Below are 19,023 nucleotides of genomic sequence, written 5' to 3'. Positions count from 1 at the left end.
GAAAGTGAAGCGCTGCTGAGTTAGTCTGCAGAGAAACTGACCCGACAGTGAACGTCCCTCCTTTTTTTAAAAAAAGATCTGCTGCTGTCCAATCACTCTCTTTGCCTCTTCACAATCTTCTATATAAGGATCTCATCGCTGCCCTGACAGATTAGTCTGCAGACCCTGAGAGGAGCACTTGGCAGTCGCTCAGTAACGAGCTTCCAAGAGCAGGACGTGAATATCAGGATCACAGAAACTCAACTTACACATTCAACCACGGCAGAATATCACTGTGCTTCTTTACAACACAACAAGATGGTAAGCATGAACACAACTTATGGAAAATGCTGAGAGAGTCTGAAAAGATGCCAAGTATGGAAAAGAGACAGGAACCATCTGTTTCTAATGAAAGGACTCGAGAGGTTGAAACGCTGTGAGCCAAGTGTGAGTTACTGAACTATCACTGATCCTCCAGGAACAGTGAAGTGGAGAAAAACAAGAGCCGTCAGGCTTTAAGGACTGACACTGGTCTCAGGGACAAAAGGGAAGAATCAACTAAGATTAATATATAACTTTTTACCATTAAAACTTATAAAAACCACCAGAGCTGTTTCAGATTTTGTTGAGTTCTTACATCATCCAAAATGTTTCCAACAGTTTCAAACCAGAGAAATCATCATTTTAATCAAGCAGTTCTTCAGATAAATAAACTTGTTAGAGCAGCTGAAGATTCAACACGTACAGGGAAAAAAGTGATGGATCAAAAGTACACATAAAATAATAATAAAGTAAGAGTTCACTCTGTACACGTTTCATACAAATATATGTGATGGAGAACTGCACAGATAGAAAACACACATGATGTGAAGCATCAGAATAATATATATAATGTACTGCCAGGACAGATTACAAGATTTGACAGGATGCAGCAGGAGGTAGATGCACAGCGTAAATAAATCTACTGTAACTGCACAGCGTATAATCACACACACGCTTTGTGGACGCTGAAATATCAGCTTGTCCGCTTCAGGTGACGTAGATATTTAAAACCAAGCTAAACAATATTCCCTCTCTGATGAGATATTTATTTAACCCAGGTGAACACACGTGAGCAGGGACCTGCACACACATTTGGGTGGGCTCAAGTGGAAAAAGGCCCTTCTCATTATAATTTATTTAAAAGAGTTTTTAAACAAACGTTAAATATATTGACAAAACTTTCTACACATGTATTTAAATTCCCTTACACTCACACAATAGTGTCATACAAAGTAATCAGTTCACACAGTGTAACTGAGCCTATGGAGTCGTTTTAAGGTGTGTTGGTTTCAGCGATCTGTGAAGATATTTTTGTATTTGTAAGGGATGTTTTATTGGGAATATGGTGCAAACATGGGCAGATCACACCACGCAGATCCCAGTAGCGTCCACCCATGGGCAGCGTAGTCTCTGCCACTAGGCTGAACTAACACCCTGTGAGGCCCAATCTCAATGTCCCCCCTAAGCCCTAAGCCCTGAACCCTGAACCCTCACAGACTTTACTGACGTCACTTTGAAAGTGATTGAGTTTAAGAGGCTGCAAGGGTTCAAAATGCTGTAAACAGGAACGGGACAGCACTTTGACACATTATCACGTTACCTTGACAACACTGAAACAGGTTGCACACTTTTTATTTTATGCCTTTGCCTGATTTTTAAGTCCTGCAGGCTCTTGCCCTACAGAGTGGAGAAGAGGTAGCCCAAATTTCAATATATTTGTCAATAATCAATAGGCCTACACTGTTGTTGGTCAAACAGCATCATTAAGCAAAAACTAAAATAAATTGTTGAATAAACAAAGTGTCTAGGCTAATAAGGTGCATTCCTCTGACTTCATGTGTTCTATGCAAACTAATTCTAACTAACTAACTTCTAACAATATTAACATCAGCGTTGGTGTCAATGCTTGCTTGTTTACCGTTTTCTTCTTCTTCTCCTATATAGGCGGATTTGCTGTGATTTTGCTCCTCGACTCGATCCTCGATCCTGGAGCGTGTGACCCGGAAATTGATCTCAGCACGCCATCTTGAAGGACATCTCAATTCCTAAATTGCACATCGAGGAGCGAGGATGGAGGATGGACGAGGCTTGCTGGAGGAGTTATAAGCGAGGATCCATCGGAGTATCCTTTGTGGAAGTCTTTTCAGCCGCTGTGATGTTCAAAAGAGGCGTGACAAGCAGCTCGACCAACCCACAGCTGGAGCAGGACTCTGTAGTGTTCCTGTTTTATTCATAAGCTGTATCAGTTAAGCCTATTGAAAATAATCAATCAATCAAACTTTCTGCCCTTCATCGTTTGTGTAGTGCCTCATTAAGCACTGTTCTAACCACATTCCTTAATGTCATTTCACTTTGACATCACTGATGTTGTTATTGTTGAATGTGATGTTTGGATGGGCAGCAGGATTGTAAAAATTAACATTTAAGAGTGGCTGGATGAAGCACCTCCCCAGTGGCTCTGCGCATTTATGCACGAGCAACATAAAATAATAATAAATCTCCCGACACACCGACAGGATCGGTCAAGATCTGATGTTAATTCATGTTCTGTGTTCTTCTTCACACAAAGGTCTCACACAGAGTCCAGTTTCGTACAGTAAAAGTGTTTGGAGTAAAGCAGCTGTCCTTCTGATCAATCCTGAGCTCCATCAGAGTCTAAACGTGGATTATAGAAGCTGAAAGTTTAATTCAGAGTCCTCAGTCTGTCCTGTCAAGTTTATTACGGCAGTTTTTTTGTTGTTTGTTGCTTTGTCCCATGATATTTGCTGTGACATTACTGCACCGATGGAAACATTTAAATGACTGACAGCAGCCGTTCTAATCATCAAAGTAAATCGTTAAAGAAAACACTTGTACATCAATATATCACCTGAAGCTGCAGGCACCGTGGAGGTGGGGGTAAAACGTCCATACAGAAGCTGGTCTCTAAATCTGATAAAATAATTAGTTGCTGGGGGGCAGGTGGATGATTTATGCGTTTAGGCCTATATAAGTTCCGTTAATGTCCGATCCGATCCGCGCGTCACACCAATTCAGCTGCTATAACCATGACAAAACAGCTGCAGAAGTCAAATTATTATATCAACCAGAGCATTCAGCACTGATCTGTTTCATGTTTTAATAATAGTGCCCATGTAGTCTGCACGTTATTCCAACAGTAGAGTCCTGTGATGACAGCTGTAATTGGGGCTATATGAGATAAATGTTACTGTCATTTTGTGAAGGGACCGATGATGAAACGCTCATCTCATCAAGCTGTGGGCTGAAATGATCTCCTATTGACAGACAAAAGTGGAAACACTTTGGTTACAGCGCCCCCATGTGGCAGAGTGGGGCCATATTTTCTCCATGTGTGATGACTGAGGAGAGAGTGAAGTCTGATGTGTCTAAGATTTATCACTCCATGGTAAATGAGGAGACGTCAACAACAACAAGTCAAACAGAACAACAACAGGAGTTTGGTCCTTCAGCTTTAAACCACTTTTGACCGCTCTGGTTTGATTGTTTATAAGCCATGAAGTATAAATTTTCACCCAATTCTGTCTCACAGCTTTTTAGCCAACTTCATTCCAGCTCATCAGCACGAGTTTTACTCTTCTTTTTGGTCAGCAGAGCTCATTTACATGAAACTCCAGCTGGTGTTTGAGTAGAATCACCAGAAATGAGAAGTTATTCTGGATCATCACAGACTGGTATATGTCAGATATTAGCCAGGATGTTCCCAAGTCACAGCTGACTGAAGCTCTTTTACTCACTGAACACAGAGAGCAAAACATTTTATTTACAAACAACAGTCAACTTTTATTTCCAGAACTTAAAATTAAACATTCAACTTTTCTGTGCGTTTCATCTATTAATATTGGTTATTATCAAATTATTCTAATTAATGCATTTTCATGTGATCTGATTTGAAGTGACTTCATGAGGAAGAAGAAATGTTTGAATCCTTTTTATTTCTTTATTGTTTCATTATTGTACTGATGAAAAGTTGGACTGACTTCAGTGTTTAATGACATAAATCTCTGTCAGCTGTTTGTGTCTCTGACATTAAAATGTTTTCTTGAACAGAAAAAGCTTGTGTTTTTTTGATTGATAAAGAAGTTTAGTTCTTGTGCAGATAATCAACAGGACTGAAGGTTCAGCTTTCTGTCTGTCAGTCTGAGACAGAAACTGGACCAACAGCTCTGACAAACATGAGGAAGCTGAAGCTCCTCCTCTTTCCTCAGAAGAGATCTGTGGTGATCTGGACTCATTCCAGAGAGCTGCTTTAACAAAGTCTGAACCTGAACTCTGAGCTGACAAACTCACAGTTTCACTTCCCAACAGCTGATCACAATCACTTCATCCACTCTGAGGATGAGAGTAAGAAACAATCATCAGTGGAGCTGCGACACAAAGATTCACCACAGTAGCAAGTAAATAAAGCACAGAGCCTCAGTTGGAAATAAAAAATACAAGTGTATGCAGACAATGCACACGTATCTTTAAAATAAAGGAACAAAGCAGCAGCAGTGAAACAATAATGTTTGTGTGAAAGCTGCTCAGCCTGTTTCTTCACATTCCAACAGCCGCTTCAGTGGAAACAGTTTAAAATGAAACTCAGTCAACAGATTATCAGCAGGAGTGAACTGATGTCCTCACTGGGTTTCTGAAGACTTCCTTTAGTGAGAAGCAGATTAACTTTGTGCTTGTTGGAGTTTCTACAGGAAGATGAAGATGTTTGTGGTGTTTGTGATCCTCGTGCACGGTAAGATAACCTTCCTCCCTCTGATCTGATCATCACCTCAGTCCAACGTCACCTCTTTAATCTGGGTTTCTTTCATCTTCATCAGTCTGTTTCAGCTCCATGACGATGTTTTCTTCAAATAACATGAACAACATATTAAAGGCAGCATGTTTTAATGTTTCTTTAAATCCTCATGAATGTAGAAGACGGTCCAGTCAGACTGTCCTCAGGTCTTCAGGATTATATCCCTGTAGGTTGCTCACAGTCTTCTAGGTTATATCACCAACAGTAACACTGATCCTCTGCTGACAGCAGCATCACATGTGACGTGATGGAGAGATGGAAGGAAGAGATGGAAGGAAGAGATGTGATGAAAGAGGAGTTCAGACAGTTAACACACTCATTTTAACACCATGTTGAGTCAGAAAACAGAGTCCATCTAAACAGTGAGAGCAACATGACAGCTGAGGTGCTTCTGTTATTTGTCAGCTGCTGTTGGTTTTAAACTGTGCTGATGTGGTTTCACAGCAGCTGATCAGCTGCAGCATCCAATCACAGACAGGACCAGGTTGGTTTCTGGGTCACCTGAGGATCCAGGAGGAATAAGACATGAAATAAGGCTGCTGTGATTGAACCTCTCTGTCTGTGTGACCTCACAGTTTCCCAGCATGCCTCAGCTGTGGAGCTGTATGAGGGGGAGGAGTTTGTCCTGCTGCCCTGTGAGTTGAACACTTTTGACCTGGACGACCCCACAGTGGTGTGGAGCCGCTGCGATATCAATCCTCCAACCGTCCACCAGCGTCAGCAGGAAGGTGACGAACTTGAAGACCAAAACCAGCTTTACAGCGGCCGAACATCCATGATGACTGACGCTCTTGAAACTGGAGACCTCAGCCTCAACCTGACAAAACTCCAGCTCTCTGACAGCGGCAGCTACACCTGCACCGTCAGAAGGTTAGGAGGACAACGGAGAGTGGCAGAGATACAGCTGAAGGTCAAAGGTCAGCAAGAAAACCTAGCACCTGCTGTAGATACAGGTCAGAGGTCAGAGGTCATGTTCTTTATGTTTCTGGATCCCACAGAACGATTTCCATCCTGGGCCAAAGTTCTCCTGGTTCTCCTGGTTGTTGGTCTTGTTGCTGCTGGGGGTCTTCTGTTACATTTCCGGCACTATTTCATGTCAGGTATGTCACTACTGCTACACTTCCAGTATATGAAGGTATTATTGGAGCAAGACAACTGAACACCTGTGACAGTGGAATTTGTAGAAACAGCTTTATTGTAAAGTCATTTTTAAACATACGAGGAATTTGTTTTGGTGACTAGGTGTGTAACAATAAACATAAACCTATAAAAATATGAAATTGACATTATACAAGTTATAGAATAATAACAAAGACTATGTGCAACATTGCAGTTAATTACTTACATGTGCGTAAAAAATCGAATGTTTGTGCAAACATTGCCGGTGTGTACTATAAAAGGGGGGAGGAGGCGCAAGAGTTAGTGTCAGTGGGGGTCCCGGGCCTTGTTGATGAGGCAAGCAAAATGGTGTTTTCCATTGCTGGTAGTAGACTGCAGAGTCTTGACCTGAGGAGTTGGCGCTTCTGTGTTGAGCCATGCGTTTGTGTAGTGGTTGTTTAGTCTCCCCAATATACAGGTCTGTGCATTCCTCACTGCATTGGACCGCATACACTAGATTGCTTTTCTTGTTTGGGTGTGCGGTCTTTGGGGTGTACCAGCATCTGTCTTAGTGTGTTCTTGAGTTTAAAAAACACAGGAATGTTGTGTTTGTTGAAAATCCTCCTGAGTTTCGCTTGTGGTGGGTTTCAGTCCGGTGGTGAACGTGCAGTGTGGGTCACGGTGTAGCTGTGGGTGGGGTCTGTGGTCTCTCTGGCTGCGGGGGGGATGGGGGCGGTTAGCGCCGGCTGGCATCTCTCCTGTGCAGCGCATTACTTGGCTGTTGTGTGCCGCTAGTTAGATTGGTAGCGGGGTAGTGTTGGTTGGCTCACCTGTAGGTCGTTATTGGCTTGCGTGCTTGTTGGGCTGGGTGCATCTGCTGACTCCCTAGGGCTGAGGGGCTGTTGCTGCTGTCGCGGGGGTGATTGCTGTCTCTTTTTTTTGGGGACGGTGGGGATTTGGGTTTGTGTGTGGGATGCTTCGCTGCTAGGGAGGGAAGGGCGCGGGTTAGGGTTAGGGTCTTCTGGCCTGACCTGGCCTGAGTGGCATTGCCTCCTAGGTGTTGGCCGACCTTCGGGTCTGGGCTGTTGGGCCGTTCTGTCCTTGGGCGGGGTCCTTGCTGCTCCGGACCTAGTGCTAGAGGGGCTCTTGCTATAAGCCCTGGGCTGGAGGGACCTGGCGTCCTCCTGCTTAGGGGGGTGGGGGACGGGACTGAATGAATGATGGGGCCAGTCAGGAATCTGGTCTTCTAGCCTCCCTATGACCTCCTTCACCTTTCCCCCTTTGGTCATGTCTCACAACATACACCCTTAGGACCCTGGGGGGCAGGCAGCCTGCAGGGCGTTTGGGGGGTGGGGCTGCTTTATTGTAATTACACATTAGACATAGAGGGCTTGGGGGGTGGGAGGGGCATGATGGGAGGCTCCACTACCTGACAGTTGTGGGGTGCCTGTGTCACAACTACCCTCCAATTTTAGTTGCACCTTAGTTACCACACAACTTATCTTTACTCCACCATACAACACTTCACAATCCATGACATGCATCCAACACACCCCCTGGCTTCTGGGGGTGGGGGTCTCTGCGCGGGTTGATCCGATTGCGGTTTGGTGGGCTGCGGTGGAATTGTGGGGCGATTGTCGATGCATCTTGATGCATTATGCTTTTTCCCTGGGCAGGGTCTCTGAATGGCTGCTGGGCATTTAGTTTGTGCATTGGAGTCCGGGGGAGGCATTTCCTCGTTGGCTTGGAGGGACCTGTTTTCGTCCCTGTTTTGCTTCCCCTTTTCTCTGTCAGCCAGTTGTTGGACCCCTCTGGATACTGAGGTATATATAGTTAGTTTTCAGGATGTGCAGTGTGGGTGCGGGGCAGAGCTGTGCTCCGGTTTGTTCTGGGTTTGTGCCTGGAGTTCTGCATGCAGCTAGATAGTTGATTTTGCCTCGTTGCTGGTTTGGCTGGTGTTGCACAGCGGCCCGGAGGTGTGCTGGGCATGGGGGATGTCGGCTGGCGCCGGCGGCCTTAGTTTTTTCCGGCCGTTGGGGGGACGGCGGACTTTTATTGGCGGGTGCACGGTGACCTGTGCGGCGCATTTGCTGCCGGACTAGGACTTACTGCTGGTGTTTCTCTCCGCTGGCTTTCGCTGTCGTGTTATTCCTTTTGCTCTCTCTCGTTTGCCCGACCTCGCACGCGGGATTAGCGGGGGTCTGCTGGGCATTGGGTGTCGCCGTGCTCGCGCAGTGTGCGCGTTGGGCTCGTCACTTGTGCATTGGTGTTGATGATTGCGTGGCATTTGGGCATTTTGGTTGTTCGCTGCGCGGCGGTGGGGTGCTGGGTCGGGGGGGAGCACTGGTCTATGTTGTGTGCGCGCCGCGGTCGGTCCGGGCGCTGCTCTTCCGCGGGTTACGCTTTTTGCGTTCCGTCGACATTACGTTGTCAACTGGCATTTGGGTCGGGGTCTTCTGCGTTTGCATCGCGGTGCATCTGGGAGTCTTTGTTTTTTTTTTATTGATTTTATTCTTTTTCTTTCTCCCACCCCTATTGGCTACTGGGGTTCTTGCCTGCCTGTTGCTGGGGTAAGTGTGGCACAGTCGTGGCCTCCCACTCTCACACATACAGACACATTCACCCACACGCACACAGACACAATCAGTCTCACACATAGACACAAACAAATTTAGGTTGTCCCTTATTCCTGATGCTTTTCTTTCAGTTACTTATTTAAATTAATTATTATTCCAGCTCTCGTGGCTGTGCTGTGTTGCTTATTTAGTGTGTGTGACTGTTTCTTGTTTTCATTTTTCTCTTAGTAAAAAGTAAAAAAATTAAAAATAAACTAAGTCACTAAGAACAATAACAAGGGAGTCACACACAGTATCTGGTCGGCCAGCATGCACTGTGCGTCGTGCACGTTGGCCTGCGGTGGAATGTAAACACCAACCAGAGTAGTATTTGCTTTACCACACAGTTGTTATGAAAAGAGAAGGCAAAGCTCTCGATCTCTCAGTCAGTTTTCTTTCTTAGCCTCAGGTTCTTTCTCAGCCAGCTGGCTCAACACTGAAAGAACTAGATCAGAAGAACAAGCTTCCGAAATGGTTTTTCTGGTGGTTGGCTTCTACCTTACTGTGTGTTCAGACCAAGCGCAAATTTAATCCTCTCATCACTTTCCTCGCGGGTGTATTATCGCCGGACAAGTGCCCAGTGTTAATACACAAAGCAATAAGATGAAAAAACAACCTGTGATTACTACCGCAATGTGAACCCAGAACTTTTAAACATACATACATTTTACGAGATACTCAAGTCCGGCAGGTCTGTAGAAAGTCCAAATACACAAAATATTAAAAACTGACTGTCAACACTGAAAATGTCTTCTCAGGATTTAAAATGTTCTGGCTGACATTGTACAACAGTGTGCTAACAAATGCAAACAAACAAACTTAAAAAGAAAAAAAGACTACTTTGGCTTTTTAATTGAACTTTGACCTTTCATCAAACCCATCATTCAATAGTTCACATATGTCATTGGCTTCCTAACGTCATCCTCTGTACTCTCACAAATTTGGTAACATTTCAGTGCACAAACCTGCCTGAGTAGTTCCTCCCTCCATAAATTGGTGTTAAACAGTTATAAAAGTTGTAACAACATTTAGGCATTCACATGGGAAAACTGTCAGGATTAAGCTGTGGTAGGCCTCCTATGTTTAAGAGAGCAGCTGTTCCCTCTATGAGTAAAACCAAATTGGTTTTTATGTGTGTATATATTATAAAAAAACACATAGATGAGAAAAACCTTGAAAAACTTAACCTACTGTAACTGTGCAGAAAAGCTGCCAGCTATAAGACCTGCTCGGCCTCGGCAAGTATGTCTGCACATACAAAGTCAGCATTGTGGCCCTGACTGATGATCAGGTGAACATTTTGTGGCCAGCTTTTGCAAAGGGGAAACTTTCCCTCTTTCAATAACAGTGGTGGAGCTGAGCTGAGCGAATATATGCACTGTGTGCAGCTCTGTAATCAAATACTATTTTACCCATTTTAAATAGTAAAAAAAACTAAATCGAAAATCAATATGTGGCAATCAGCATTGATAATGTGGCGGGTCGCCAATAATAAATCAATGTGTGGGAAACACTGAAATGAGCCTTTATTAAGGCAAGCGTGTCAGTATCTGTGACTGAAGTAAAATTAATTTATAATATTACTGAATGCTGGCAATGCATCTGCCAAAAATAATTAATGCAAACTGAGAAAACTGGCGGGGAGCGAGGGGAGAACCGGGGGCGTCGTGGAGGCGGGGAGAGGAGGAGGCAGGTAAGCGAGCCCGGTTGGCCGAACGGGGAGGCAGAGGTGAGTGGACCTGGCGGGAGGAAACAGACAGACAGGGTTAGCACGGGATGGCAGGAAACGAGAAGGTTCAGCAAAAAAAAGGTTCATTAATGCTTGAGCGAAACTGTAGCACCAAGTCTGGAGCTGCGACGATCGAGCGAAGATGGAGTGGAGAGCCGGGTTAGAAATACTGGTCGAGATGAGGCTGATAGCTGGCAGGTGATTGGGATGGAGGTTAATGAGGCGCAGGTGTGGATAACCAGCCGGGCTCCGGAGTGGAGAGGGAGAGAAAGGAGACACAGGAGAAACCAGGATGCAAAGGAGGAAAGGAGAAACAGGGGGGTTGCCACCGCAACAACTCTTGCTGTTCACATGAATAAATGCACAATGTTATATTGCATGTAATCAAATACAGCTCTGTTTTACCATTTCTTCATTTTTGGTTTGAAACAACAAACGTGAAAAGGTTTTAATCAGACCAGGCATCTAATTGAGACCTGCATTTATCTGTCAAAAGCTATGGCCACACAAGGCAAGTAAAAGGGACAGGTGTCTAATTGGGACTAGGCTTTTAATAGATGTTTATTGGTAATACTGCAAATATATTATATTGCAATACCTTGACCATTGGTCCACAGGCTCAGTCACCACTGTGTTACCTCACTAGACGATAGCGGCTGAACAGACATTTATTTAACACTGTCTCTGTTTGAACAATAGGACATATTTCAGAGTTCCTGCTGCTGTCTGTACAGCTGAGTTTGTGCTTTGTTGTCCTCTCAGTCTACCAGGTGGAGGTGGATTCAGGGGTGGTGTCTGTCCAGCTGCCCTGCAAAACCACAGTTCATCTGCCAAACGACATCAGAGTAGAGTGGAGGGACAATTCCTACAGGAAGGTCCACGTGTATCAGAACGGCTCTGACCAGCTTGAAGAACAGTTCAGTCTTTACAGAGACCGAACAGAGATGAAGAGAAACCTGTTGAGACCTGGAGACTTCAGTCTGACCCTGAAATACCCCACAGGCAGAGACGGAGACACCTACACCTGCACCGCCTACAGCAGGGAGGGAGACATTCTGATGAAGAAACAAGTGGTCCTCAAGGTCAAAGGTCAGTACTGTAGTAAGGTTTTTTTTTCTTGGCTGGGTTTCCCTCAATAATAGACCAGAGACACAGAAATCATTAGTCTGTATTTCTAGATTTTTCAATAATTTATTTACATAGGAAAAAGGTACAAAATATGAAAATGACAATTAATACAGATTACATAAGGTTATAATTAAGAAGAATAAGAAAAATAATAGAAAATGAATTGCAATTGAGATCACTTTAGCCTCCTCAAAGGAGTCTCCCACCAAAATCCTAAAGATTACTCAAAAACCCTCAAATTCACTCAGATTAGCCTTCTAGAATCATTGGACATTCTATTAATATTAGATGATTCAATGATTAAGAGAGATTACTGACCCAATTTTGTCAGAGACTCATCCTTCACCTCTCTGGAATGAAGTCCAGCGGCCACTCCTTGTTAACTCAAATATAAACCCCCCAAAATTACAGCAACATAAGCAACATGGCAGATTTCTAACTGCGTCATCTCCTAAATACTTTTCCTATTAGGTTCTTTGAGTTCACAAAAATAAGTATCACCTCATTTTCATTGTGCAGAATCCTTTTGGATCAAATTCTCCTTTTAAGGAGACCCTCCCCAGTTTCCTGCAGCCTCTAAGCTGTTTGCCTACAGTAACCTTATAAATTTGATAGAAACACAGATGAAGAAAACATATTACATTCAATTCAAATACACACATTAAAGGATGAACATATTGGTACGCAGTTATAATAGTGAGTACATTTAAACCTTAAATTCCCAGTTCCAAAAAGATCTTGTTCATATACTCTAGGAAGGCTGAAGCCTCCAAATGTGAAAATGTGGGTTAACAGGTCCAGCTTTACATTTCTTGTAGGTTATCATACATTTCTGATACATTTAATAAGTTTACTGACTAGTTAAAGAGAGTTCAGCTCCTTTCTTTCCTTTCCCCTCTTTAGGATCTAAGGAGTTTTACCACATTAGTACATGCACATCTTCTTTGGCACCTCTGAAAGAATTTATTCTTTCCTTGAGAGTCTCTTATCTTTGCTGAGTCTAAATGTCAAATCACCCCACATTTCCTGTCATGTGTATACAAAATTTTCCCCCTAATTACTTTCACAGCTGCTTCTCATTACAGCTGATTTTTTTTTGGTAACAACAACCAATGAAAATATCTGGTTTGGCAGTAACTATTAAAAATTGGTCCCTTCGGTGTGTATCAAATGGAGACATCTCACTTTCCCACTAGGTTGTTTATCGATAATGATCCCTCTTGCACATAACCTTAAAGTAATTACTACAGTAAATACACATGTTTCAGTTGAAACAGTCAAAGAAAAAGTTTTGGAGATGTTTGAATATTATATTATTGTTAAATGTTTTCATAAGAAGCTCATTAGAAGGTAAATGTCTTTTCAAAGTGAAAAGACATTCAACATATTTGTCTCTTTAACTTTTCAGAGTTAAAGGGAATCGGATTACAACATAATGTCTTTAGACACAGGTGTGCTTTGTTGTCCTCTCAGTCTACAAGGTGGAGGTGGATTCAGGGAAGGAGTCTGTCCTGCTGCCCTGCAAAACCACAGTTCACCTGCCTGAAGACGTCACAGTGGAGTGGAGGGACAGAGGCAACATGACGGTCCACGTATATAAGAACGGCTCTGACCAGCCTGAAGAACAGAACTGGTTTTATAGAGACCGAACAGAGATGAAGAGAAACCTGCAGAGACCTGGAGACCTCAGTCTGACCTTGAAATACCCCACAGACAGAAATGGAGACACCTACACCTGCACCGTCTACAGCAAGGAAGGAGACATCCTGATGAAGAAACAGGTTGTGCTCCGAGTCAGAGGTCAGTGCTGTAGATACGGGTCCAGTGTTCCAGAATGATTAATAATTAGGTTTACCCTGATTAATGGTCAGAAAGAAGTGCTGGTCTGAAGTTGAACAATATTGTGTTTTATCAGTAGCGCTCAAGACAAACTGATAGAAGGGACAGTTTTGTGGGTACACCTCTTAAGTTTGTAGGGACAGACAGCTCATTTTCAGAAGTCACCTTTTTTATTGTTAAAGAATAAATGGGCAGTTGATAATTAATGCATAACCTTTCTCTTTCAATCCATAGTCCTTTAGTAAAGAAAACGTCTTCAAAGTGACTGTTTCTGCTTTATTTCTAAACAAAAGATAGACATTTTCTAGTATGTTTCAAATCTATTTTAAAGAAAATACCTTAAACCAAACTAACCATTTTTTTTACCATTTACACACTCCATACTTTAACAATTCCCTTAGAGAAATTAAATCAATCCACTTCAAATGTGGGCAGTGCAATTCAAGGAGCTTTGCGATGCTGAAGAGTTTTAGAATAGAACGTAAAATTTGAATATTTTCATGTTCTAGATTCATTACACATAAAGTGAAATATTTCAGGCCTGTCTTTGTTTTAATCTTGGTGATTACGGCTTACAGGTCATGGAAATCAAAAATCAATATCTTAAAATATTACAATATTAGACTCAAGAATAATATTCAAAAACATCAACCTTTTGAAAAGTTAACAGTTCTAAAAAAATAAAAAAAGGTAATTGATGTACTCATTAATATGTCAGTGACATGGTTTGGGGTTTTAGTGTTATTTTCCTGTTGTTAAGTGCAGTGGTACTCAAATGTTTTCATGTCAAGGACCCCTAAACTGGCACAAATTTGACCACAGACCCCCAATTGATAAGATTTTTTCCCGGGATCACCAATCTGATAGGATATTGGCTTATAGATGTTTTACTCCAGAAAGTGTAAGAAATCATGCTGCTAGCCTCCTGCCTGATCCTCCGCCTGCTACTCCTGTGGAAAGGAATTTAGAGCAGGAGAAAGATACTGTGAAAATCACACTCTTAGAATTCTTTGCCAGGAGAGCCAAGATGCACAAGCTGTTAGCCTTGGGGTAGTTAGCCAGGAGGCTCTCTGGTTCCCTGTTCTGCTGCTTCGCTGCTGGAATTCAGCCTTGCCTGGCCTTTGGAGAAGTTCCACCCTCATCACCGGTCCCCTGCTCGGCCCCGGAGAGGTCTCGTCTTGATCATCGGTTTCCAGTGGGTGTTGGACCTCCTTGACAAGGCCCTGCTCGACCTCCAGAGAGGTCTCTCCTTTGCTGCCAGCCTCCTGCAAGGGCCCTGGAGTGTTTCTGCTCTTGCTCTCTGCTCCCTGGTCAACCCCCAGGCTATCCTTCTGACCTGCTGAGCATGTCTGGCTGACCTCTAGGTCATCCTCCTGAACTGTCATGTTCCCTCTCTGTCCTGCCTTCAGGCCTCCCGCCTGAAGTCCCCTGTGCCCCCTCTGCCCTGCCTTCGGGTCACCTGCCTGATACCTCTGGTTTCCCTACTCTGCCATCAGGCCTTCTGCCTATATCTCCATTCAGTCTGGCTCCCTCTGTTCTGCCCCCCTCATGGTGTAAGTGATCTATTTAGTTTTTTATGCCCCTGCGCTCTGGCTTTCCTCTTGTCCTCCCTCAGTCCGACTGGGTTGTTTTAGACTTTTTTTCGTGACTGTCTTGTTTTTAATTTAGGGACGTGTGGGATCTGTCCCTTGAGGGCGGAGTTCTGTCATGATTTTGGGTTTTAGTGTTTTTCCTGTGGTTTAGACTCTTCCTATAGTGTGTGCGTGTTAGTGTTTATCACCCTTTACCTGCCTGTGGGCTTTTCCAAAACAAGACCCTCGCCACTTCCATTCTGACTCTGAGTCACACTCACAGCCAAATCCAACCCATGTAAAAATGTACAAAGGCCAACTTTCTGGCAAATTACCCTCTCCCTAGTGTAAATAGGATCTGCTCTGTTACCGCTGCACTCACTGCTGTGTTTCAAACAACAGTTGTATTAAGATTCAGGATAGATGTTGAGGAAAAGTATGTGTTGACTGAAAGCATTTGTCATTTATGATGTGTTTGTCTATGAATTATTTTGGTTCGATTTTGAATATTTCTTAAAGACTATGACTTTAGATATTTACGAAAAGAAGAAGAAATATTATATTCTTTTATGAAAAGATTAATTTTCATTGTAAAAGAAAAGCCTATATATTTGAACCTCTATCTTATATGAAAAATAGCCTATTACTTTCACTAATACAACATTTCAAAATAAATCAAAAATTATATTGAAACATTATATAGTCTGAGGAATTTAAATCAGTTAAAATGTATAAAGACTTAAATATTTTTCTTTAACACCCCTTGTGTATCAAGGTTTATCTTGTTCTATTATTCTATTGTTGTAATGTAGGCTAATTTGTTTCGTCCGAAGATTTTCGTATGAGATGAATACGATTCAATAATAACAACAGTTTTATTGTCTATCAGACGAGCATTTTTTATTACACAATATAACCTTTGGGCTACGTTTTTAACCTGTAAATGGTAATACGAATTGTTTGTGTAGCCCGTAGCACTACTGAGGTGTTATGGAAGCCCAGGTTGCTTTATTAGTAGCCTTCAGCTCAACTGTATTGTTGGTGTGGTGTCTCTCACTGTGCTCTTGACAACACACCATAGACTCTTTCTGAGGTTCTGGTCAGTCGAGCTGGCTGGCCAATCAAGCACAATAATACCAGGTGCCAAGTCCTGCTGGTAAAAAAAAATCAGCATCTCCATAAAACTTGTCAGCAGATGGAAGCATGAAGCGCTGTCTCCTGGTGGACACTGCATTGATTCTGGACAGTGAAAACTTCACACTGGACTTCAAGCTACTTGGATTCTGTGCCTCCCCACTCATCCTTCAGACTCCGGGACCTTGATTTCCAAATGAAATACAGAATTTACTTTCACCTGAAGAGAGGACTTTGGACTTCTGAGCAACGGTCCAGACGCTTTGTTAGTTCAATTTATTTTTATTTATATAGTGCCAAATCACAACAACAGTTATCTTATACCACTTTTCATAAAGCGCTATGATATATATATATATTATATATTTCATATATATATATTTATTCTGACGCTTCTAACATTGTCTCTGGTTCAGGAGTGGCTTAACACTAGGAATCAACAGTTGTAGCTCATTTCCTGGACCCGCCTGTGCCTGGTGGCTCTTGATCCACTGACTGCAGCCTCAGTCCACTCCTTGTGAAGCTCCCCCAAGTTTGGCATTTCTTGATAATCTTCTCAAGGCACTTGAAGTCAGTCCTATTGCTTGTGGAACAAGCTTCCTACCACACTTTTTCCTACCACACTTTTACTTTCCAGTCAACTTTCCATGAATATGGAACAAGCTTACCCTCCTTGTGGAGTGTGTAAATGAGTATCTGTTATCTGTCAAGTTAGAAGTCTTCCCCATGATTGTGTTTGTTTGTACTGAACCAGACTGAGAGATTGAAGGCTCTTCTCAGGTCTACATTTAAATCTTTATTTTAATATTCTGAGATATGGATTTTTGATTTCTGTGTGCTGTAAACCATAATCACAACAAGCAAATGTTTGAAAGAGAACAACAAAAGACCTGGAATATTATATATATTTCCCTTTATGTGTGATGAATCCAGAATACATGAAAGTTTGACTTTAATTAAATTACATTATAAAATGAACTTTTCCACAATATTTAAATTTTCTGAGATCTGTTTGATAAGAGGTCCACCCTGAGTCATAGTCACAGCACCACCTACTGATAACAGGAAATTACATGTTATAGCAAGTAGACTGGACCCATCTCAAAGATCTTGATCTTTTGTTGCCAGCGGTTTAGACATTAATGGCTGTGTGATGTGTTATTTTGAGGGGACAGCAAATGTACACTGCTGTACAAGCTATACACTCACTACTTTACAGGTGTCATTTCTTCAGTGTTGTCACCTGAAAAGATATAAATCAAATATTAACAAAAATGTGAGGGTTGTACTCACTTTGGTGAGATACTGTAAATTCCTTCAGCGTCTCTACAACTTTGCAATCATTAAATAAAGTTATTCAAACTGCTGCTGCTGTCTGTGCAGCTCATGTTGTGCTTTGTTGTCTTCTCAGTCTGTCAGGTGGAGGTGGAGGAGGGGGCGGAGTCTGTCCTGCTGCCCTGCAAGACCACAGACAACCTGCCTCAGGACGCTACAGTGTGGTGGAAATGCTATGAACCCAAAAAGATAGTCCACGTGTATCAGAACGGCTCTGACCAGCCTGACCAACAGGACCAGGTTTACAGAGACCGAACAGAGATGAAGGAAGACCTGCTGAGAACTGGAGACCTCAGTCTGACCCTGAAATCCCCCACAGTTGAAGATGGAGGAGAATACAGGTGCTACATCTTCAACAAGGAGGGAAACATCATGAGAGAGAAAACAGTTGATCTCAGGGTCAAAGGTCAGTATGCAGACTGAGGTCAGAGTCTCTGTGTTTGTCTCTGTCTGACTGTCCTCTGTCTCCTCTGCAGAGAGAAGCAGGAACAGAAGCAGCTCCGCTGATCCAACTCCTCTGATGGCCGATCAATCTGTTTGATCTTTGATCTTTGATCCGATCTGACTCTGGATCAGAGAGAAAATGGAGGTGAAGCAGCTGATGGAGGACGGATGAAGACAGGAGGACGCTTTGTCAGCTTCTTCTTCACTCTGACTCCTCCTACTGACTCTCACACACAGTCTACACACTCACTATTGATTCCTGCTGATCAGTGATGTCAGAGTGAGGTCAGCGTGATGTCACATGTTGATCCGCTCTGGGATCTGGACTTTGGTAATTTGGTAAACTATGAAAAGGGACAAATGGCTGCTTGTATTTAAACATATGGTGTATTGGTGTTTGACTCAGGACCCCAGTACCACTTACAAATTGAGTCAACCATTCCACCATATTGGGCCGCACGCCATAAAAGGTTTGTTCATCTGACATGAAAATATCACTGAGTTTAAGAAAGGTCAGGAAAGAAATGGTTTCTAATGAACAGGGCAGGAGCTGCACAGAGTCTGCTTTACAAGCATGTGGTTCAATCTGAATCTCAAAATATGAATCATTTTGTTTTTCATTATGAACACACTCAAAAGTTTAATATCTGAACTTTGCAGTGTAGTCTACGTGATATGCAGGTAGATGCCGTTTACCCACTAGGAACGGTCAAAGATTTCAATATGCCCTCTAAAAATAGCGAGATGGCACGTAACATTGTTTTGTGACAGAACTTTCACACTTTCATTCAAGAATTCACCCTTGCAGTGTGCTGACGCTTTTATCTAAAATGACTTAGAATTGGGGTCACACGCCTCTGAAGCAACTAGGGGTTAAAGGTCTTGCTGAGAGAAACATTGGTGGAAGTGTCACAGTGGGGAGATGAACCCGGGTCTCTCACACCAAAGGCGTCTTATCCACTGCACCATCACCACCCCAGTGATGCATTGACTTTTGGGGCTTCCATAGCCTGTGACTGGGATCTGACTTTACCTGCTAAACAACAACACAGCTGCCTGACGGTTACTCTGCACAAGTTTAAAAATGAACTAATATCACTGAAGAAGAAATTAAATGAAAGCAAACTCAAACTACACTCTTTTGGTGGTTTTGTGAGCCTGCCCCTAAAGCTAAGCTGCAGCAGATGACACAAACGTTAAAGTTACATGCTGATGCTATTGTAAAATTAAATAATGAAGTAGTGTATTGCGCACTTTTAATTTAATTTTACTGCTATATACACAAAAGTGCAATAACAT

The 19,023-nt window shown here is 42.8% G+C and overlaps 2 protein-coding genes and 1 long non-coding RNA gene across 3 annotated transcripts in view; 2 read left to right on the top strand and 1 right to left on the bottom strand.

Annotated features, from left to right (window-relative positions):
- Positions 1 to 19,023, bottom strand: part of LOC119912613 (butyrophilin-like protein 2) — a 566,400-nt gene that overhangs the window by 341,391 nt on the left and 205,986 nt on the right. The gene's annotated exons all lie outside the window — the stretch shown is intronic.
- LOC119912797 lies at positions 8 to 4,094 on the top strand. The gene is made up of 2 exons (XR_005446250.1): positions 8 to 300; positions 1,966 to 4,094. It is a non-coding gene; the product is annotated as an uncharacterized LOC119912797 (long non-coding RNA).
- Positions 4,616 to 18,855, top strand: LOC119912623. The gene is made up of 7 exons (XM_038731905.1): positions 4,616 to 4,768; positions 5,407 to 5,748; positions 5,830 to 5,931; positions 11,036 to 11,362; positions 12,875 to 13,201; positions 17,357 to 17,686; positions 17,757 to 18,855. The coding sequence occupies exons 1-7, from the start codon at positions 4,732 to 4,734 to the stop codon at positions 17,819 to 17,821; spliced, it is 1,530 nt and encodes a 509-aa protein (XP_038587833.1). The 5' UTR covers positions 4,616 to 4,731; the 3' UTR covers positions 17,822 to 18,855.

The sequence above is a fragment of the Micropterus salmoides genome, unplaced genomic scaffold (genome assembly GCF_014851395.1).
Source record: "Micropterus salmoides isolate LMB-PRFRI ecotype aquatic unplaced genomic scaffold, ASM1485139v1 Ms_hic_scaffold_2, whole genome shotgun sequence".
NCBI lineage: Eukaryota > Metazoa > Chordata > Actinopteri > Centrarchiformes > Centrarchidae > Micropterus > Micropterus salmoides.
Note: the sequence above shows the minus strand (reverse complement) of the source record. Positions and strands in the feature narration are given on the sequence as shown.

Excerpts from the sequence above, each read along its gene's own strand:
- LOC119912623 (XM_038731905.1), top strand. The coding sequence starts at position 4,732 with ATGAAGATGTTTGTGGTGTTTGTGATCCTCGTGCACG. Across the intron at positions 5,749-5,829 it reads GATACAGCTGAAGGTCAAAG|AACGATTTCCATCCTGGGCC; the intron begins GTCAGCAAGAAA and ends TGGATCCCACAG. Across the intron at positions 17,687-17,756 it reads AGTTGATCTCAGGGTCAAAG|AGAGAAGCAGGAACAGAAGC; the intron begins GTCAGTATGCAG and ends TCTCCTCTGCAG.